General features: G+C 36.8%; 1 protein-coding gene across 1 annotated transcript in view; it reads right to left on the bottom strand.

The window, feature by feature from the left end:
• Positions 1 to 4,596, bottom strand: part of LOC104079717 (WD repeat-containing protein 25-like) — a 16,328-nt gene extending 11,732 nt beyond the window's left edge. Inside the window, exon 1 of the mRNA XM_009581848.1 lies at positions 4,510 to 4,596. Coding sequence (XP_009580143.1) covers positions 4,510 to 4,596 — 87 coding nt within the window. The remainder of the gene's footprint in view (positions 1 to 4,509) is intronic.
• Positions 4,597 to 5,716: the final 1,120 nt, after the last annotated feature.

Here is a 5,716-nt window from a genome sequence, read left to right as displayed (position 1 = left end):
TCTTTCCCTCCTTATTTAACATAAGCAGTGGATTTGCATTTATGGAGGTCTAAGAGCTTCAAATATTGCTTAAAGATCAGAGCCACAGCCCTGTCACCTTCCACTTATTCCCTCTCCAGATTACTGCATGGACTTGCTGTTCTGACAGCTATAGCAGATAGCTCTTGCCAAAGCTCCAACAGGCCTCAGTGGTTTATGAGACAGAACATATGAACATCAACAGACAAGAGATCAAAAACAGAGTACATCCAACAGCTGAATAAATTATTCCTCTATTTTTAACACAGTCCAAAAAAATGTTAGTGATCTCTCTACCTTTCGAGTTCCTTGCATTTCTGTATGCACATGATAAAGAACCAGTTCCCGAATGCTTGCAAAATGTTAGGAGTTTCATCAATCAAATTAGAATGTAAATAAAAGGTAAAATATGCAAAACTCAAAAATAGTTATATGGATACATTTAGAAAATTTAAATTAATACATTCAGATGCAAGTTCTTGAGTGCTGTATGTCCTTTCAGCAGAGCTAATAGCATCCCTGCTTTACACTATGCAAACCTTGCTAACACGTGTAAATAAATCTTTTCAATTCAGTTTGACAATTCACTCATGATATAAGGAACTTTAGCTCCTTTAAAAGTATTATCAGTCCAAGACAGTTACAGCTGTAGTCTTGTTCTGATATTACATCTCTGTAAGCTTAGAAACCCAAATTAAAAAGAAAAAAATTATCTGTAGTCATATTTTCTTTTGTGAACACAATAAAGTCCTTATTGCTGAGCTAAAGGATACAAGTCTCAACCCTTTGTTCTCTTTGGGATTTCAAGGAATATTAAAATTTCAGGTAAAATAAGTGGTTGGAATATATATTGTCTCCTGTCTGAAAAGCTAATGTAGATCAGCCAAAACGGAGAGTGACTGTAATTCAACTGGCTTGTGCTGAACATCTTAAGAAATTCTTCCACAGCTCAGAGAGAGGAAATACTTCTAAAATACATAACTACTTTAAGGTCTCAGTGTTATTGCACAATTCTTTTTACAGGGCATTTTACAGGGTTTTTCGAGGTTCAGCTCTGAGGTCCAAAGATCCCATGGGGGCTGTTCAATATGATGCTCTCTCCTTGGTCAACACTGCAGAGATTTTTTTTTTTTTTTTTAAAACATAGCAGCTCACTTCCAAGTTTTCTGGTCTTTTCATAAAGTCTCTATAAACATTCTCCAAATGTTTCATAAATTTAATCAATCTGTTATACAGCAATATAAGATCTCCAGAATAATCTCTTTGCCAGAGAGACAAAACTGGGTTTAACACAAACAGAAAGAAATACTGCTATAATAAATCTCTACATGCTATTCAACTACCTCTTTTATTCTTTTTTTTTTCAGGCTTTGATTACTTGTCTCTGTAATTTTGAGATGCCTATACACTTTACATTTCACTGAGCAGTTAACAAGCTGTTCCATCCATTCATTTCTCTGAAGCATATTGCTTAGCTTTATCTTGAAGATTTTAACTCCCTTACTGTTCTTTCATTCTTTATCTTGCTCAATACCCAATGCTACCTTTGAAATCATTTTGCCTATTTGCTCAACAGAGCAGGGATCGCAATAAATGTCTTTCAACATTCCTCCTTTTTTTTTTTTTTTTTTGATATCTGCCTTTCTGATTAATAGCCTACTGCACATTTCTCAATGTTTTAGTAGCTGGAAGGCTGCCTCAAACCTATCTTCATACGTTTTCTCTGGGACTTAGAAATCCAATTTTTATACCACATTCAATATATGAATAAATGTTAGTAATTTATGTTCCTGTTAAAAATTAGTTGCCCATCAAAATCAAAGTGAGATTTCAGAAGTACTAATTTGGAAAACTACCACTATCAGCTATTCTATGTCATTTTCCATCAGCAGAAAGCACCAGTGTGGCACACTGGCATAACGCAGCCCATTTCAACCACTGCATATGTATGTGTAATCGGACAATATTCTACCTCTGTGATGCTTAATGCTTTGCTCTGAATTTCCATCAAAAATTTCCTCATTTCCTGATATACAATTATCATTTTGCCTCACATAGTTAAATTTAAGATGTGCAAGTGGATAGCCTGTTAAAACACAGGAGTACACCCTAAAGAATGACCTCTGAAATTGAATTACCAGCGAATGTTGAAATTGAGTTTTCAATGTGTAATGAGTAACAAGATTCAAGCTCTTGATTTAAGGTGCTCGCTCTATTGACAAAATATGCTGCAAAGCCTGAAAAGGCTATCAGGAGTATGATGATGGGAACAAAAAGAATCATTAGTTCACCCACACATGGTTCCAAGCTGAATGACAGGTTAACACACTTGAAAGAACAAGAAAAACAGGAAAATCTTGTAATGAATTAGGATGAAAGCACTTGAAGGATATTAAGACTGTTTGCATCAAAACTGAAATGAAGTGGCAAGAGGCCTCAGACATCTATTTTAGTTAAGAGCAAATGGCACTTGTTAGAACAGGACAGATTTCAAAATACTGGCCAGGATACTTTATCCAATCTTGAACATGGCCTTAAATGTGTAAGATGGAAAAGATAGAAAGCATGCTGCTTTTATCTTGTGAATAAAGATAACAATATAAGCTGAAAGCAGGAATACCTGAAGAATCCATTGAAATGCCCCAAACTAGAGAGAAGCAGACATTGCTGATTCATGCCTAACCAACATACCGTGCTGTGGCTGAGAGTTTGAAACGTAACTATGTTATTTTGCAGTAATGATGCATAGGTGATACTTGCCATTCTGCAAGAAGTCATAAGCAATCAAATCGGAGTTTGATATTTTTCCCCTCTTCTCCGCTCATTTATGACCTTCCACATTCACTCAGTACACACACACAGTTCTTCAAATTTTAAAACCAATACAAATGTAGGTGTCTAACAGTCTACACCCATCACAGCTACAGCCACCTCAGATGGGGGGGAAAAAAAAAAAATCAAAGGGTAGCAGAAACTCTCTCCCCCTTTTGGAAATGTTTCAGAGTGAGAGAGTAAATGACACTGCTGCTTTAGACAATCACAGTACATACAAAATTATGGTTTTCAGATGAGCAAACATGTCAAACAACAACAAAAAAAAGATCAATATCTGTTACCAGGCTAAACCCACGCCTTCCACTTTCTAAGGTGATTAGACATGTTATTAAAATTAATATTTCTCGCATGCTACTTAATTGGCTAGTTTTCCAATTTACGAAGTTCTACATTAATATAATTGTTCCCTAATGAACAAAGCAGGTGACAGCTTCTAAAAATTTCCAGAGAGAACCCAGCACAGAATCTGTACAAAAGAATCAGGCTGGGGGTTTTGTTTTACCAAGCCTAAAACCTTTCCTATTCTACCTGTCAGAATACACATTCATTCACTTATTTATTCTCTCGGAAAGTAAATCATTTCCTTGTAATACAGTGGGATGTTTCCCTTATCTCTTCATTAGCATCAGCTTACGGAAATAGAGTTACACACAATCTTTCTAAGCACTGGAGTGTCCTGCAGGTACAGAGACAACCACTGTGTGCATTCCTCAGTGATCAACAGCTCTTTAAAGCAGGTTCCAAGGCTGGAGCTTCAGCAATGCAAAAATGAGTGTATAGTTAGTCACTGAGATAAAAATGCATTATTCTGCTAGTCTCATTTTTGCTGTATATAGCACCCTGGCCACAGAACGCACTGCCTTTTGAGAAATCACATCATGGGATCAAAGGATATTGTGACATATTGCACACAACAGGAATACTCTCAGTCAAAAAGAAAAAATTCATAATGTGACAATCTTGAGTACCGTCTGCTTCAGCAACAGTATTAAAAGTGGATAGGGAATGGCCCATGGAAAGACAAATACCTCACTGCACCCATTTGAAAAATGGCACCATACCCAGATCAGTAAGCAAGGAGGCAAAAAAACACAGTTGGCAGTAAAGCGTAAAGATACAATAAAATACTGTTTGAATCTCATAAATATAATATACTCCCTAATCAGCAGAAAACATGAGGGCTGTTTTAGACTGGATGTATAGTCAAATTAATAAAATGTTAAGTATTCATATTCCTCTTCTACACTGATATAAATGGCTTTTACGGTGTCTGTTTGTCCTCTGGAAATGAATCATAGATGTTGTCACCTAAAGCATTCATTACTGGCTCTGCATGCAGACACACACACAGCTTATACGTCATCCCCTGCAACCTACACAAAGGTGATCCCAAGCATAACTATCGTTTCTTATAACTGTGCAGTGGTAAAGTACTGAAAACTGCAGTTTTCCTCTGCAATTTTGCCAGACAGTTTACACAAAAGTTACTATATCAGAACATCATCTCAAGCCAGGCTACTGGTAGTCAGAATTACAGAAGATATGAATGGGTGGGCTATTAAAGTCTACAGTTTATCAGTATGGGTTTGCTCCTTTGCCTTCTGACAATGCCTTCTACAAAGGCCAATACCTCACACATTGCACATTGCCACTTACCTTTTCATCTTCTACTGCAACCTCCATCTCCAACACATTTATCTGCTCCTCACTGTAGTAATGCCTCATGTAAACTATGCCACGCATTTCAGTTGAGAGTTTGGCTGTGGTTGAGCTGAGGCACCAGAATTTAAAACCTAATAGGAAGGAGTTGCTTTAAGAGATGAACACATTTAGTGTCTTCATTGCTTGGAATAAAATACTGCTTGATACCTCATCTGGTACAAAGAGAAAGCACTATTGAAACTCTGAAATTTCACATCGGGCAAAAAGGACCAAGAACAGCATCTTTCAAGCCATTTGTCTTGGAGAGACCATAACACCATTCAAAGATAAAACCAAAACACAGGGATTGGCAGAGATACTGACAATAGGAGACCATCAGACTCAGGAGATTACTCAGAACTAACTTATCTAGTTAGTTATCACAAGCATTAATACCTGTTATTTAGCCCTTTAATTCTACTCGAGTCAATGCCAATTTTGCATTGTCTTCAGGTCTTGTCACCACAATCTCTGGTATGAGAACTGCTGCAAAAAAAATCTTGTTCAAGCATAACCCTTGAACTGTAAATATCCATTGTAAATGAATCTTCTATTTCCTTGAAACTGGAGTGCCTTCTCTATTATCAATATTTGAGATTGCCTCCTACCATCTATGAAAGATTTCTTACCACATGCCTCCATAACTGTATCCAACAGCTACTGTTCCAGACAGGCACATATTTGCAACATGCCATTTTGGTCATTTGTTACTATAGAACAGAATCACTTGTCATCTTCCAGCTTTAGAGACCGGGCACCTTAGATACATGCAAGTTGGAAGTATTGCCATTTTTGGCATGAACGTGCTCATCAATCACAGTTGATTTCAAATCTAGAGAAAAATCATCTTTACAGGATTCTCAGAGATAGTCCCTCAAAGACATACACAGGCAAAAAATCCATCATAAAGAAACTACAGGGGGTGAAAGAAAGAATGTCTCTGGCTTTGTATAAAACTAGACTATCATTTGACTTTGTGTATAACTACAGTATCATTTACAGGAAAGCTTATTGCACCAAGTCAGAAAATCTCAGAAAGAATGTTTTCCCACCTACATCTGCCATCTTCTCCTTGACTAGGACCAAATCTCTCAAATTTTGACACTACAGTCAACAATCTTTAAGCCTTAAAAATATTATAGAATCATAGAATAGTTTGGGT

Source organism: Fulmarus glacialis, unplaced genomic scaffold (assembly GCF_000690835.1).
Source record: "Fulmarus glacialis isolate BGI_N327 unplaced genomic scaffold, ASM69083v1 scaffold2027, whole genome shotgun sequence".
NCBI classification, from domain to species: domain Eukaryota; kingdom Metazoa; phylum Chordata; class Aves; order Procellariiformes; family Procellariidae; genus Fulmarus; species Fulmarus glacialis.
Note: the sequence above shows the minus strand (reverse complement) of the source record. Positions and strands in the feature narration are given on the sequence as shown.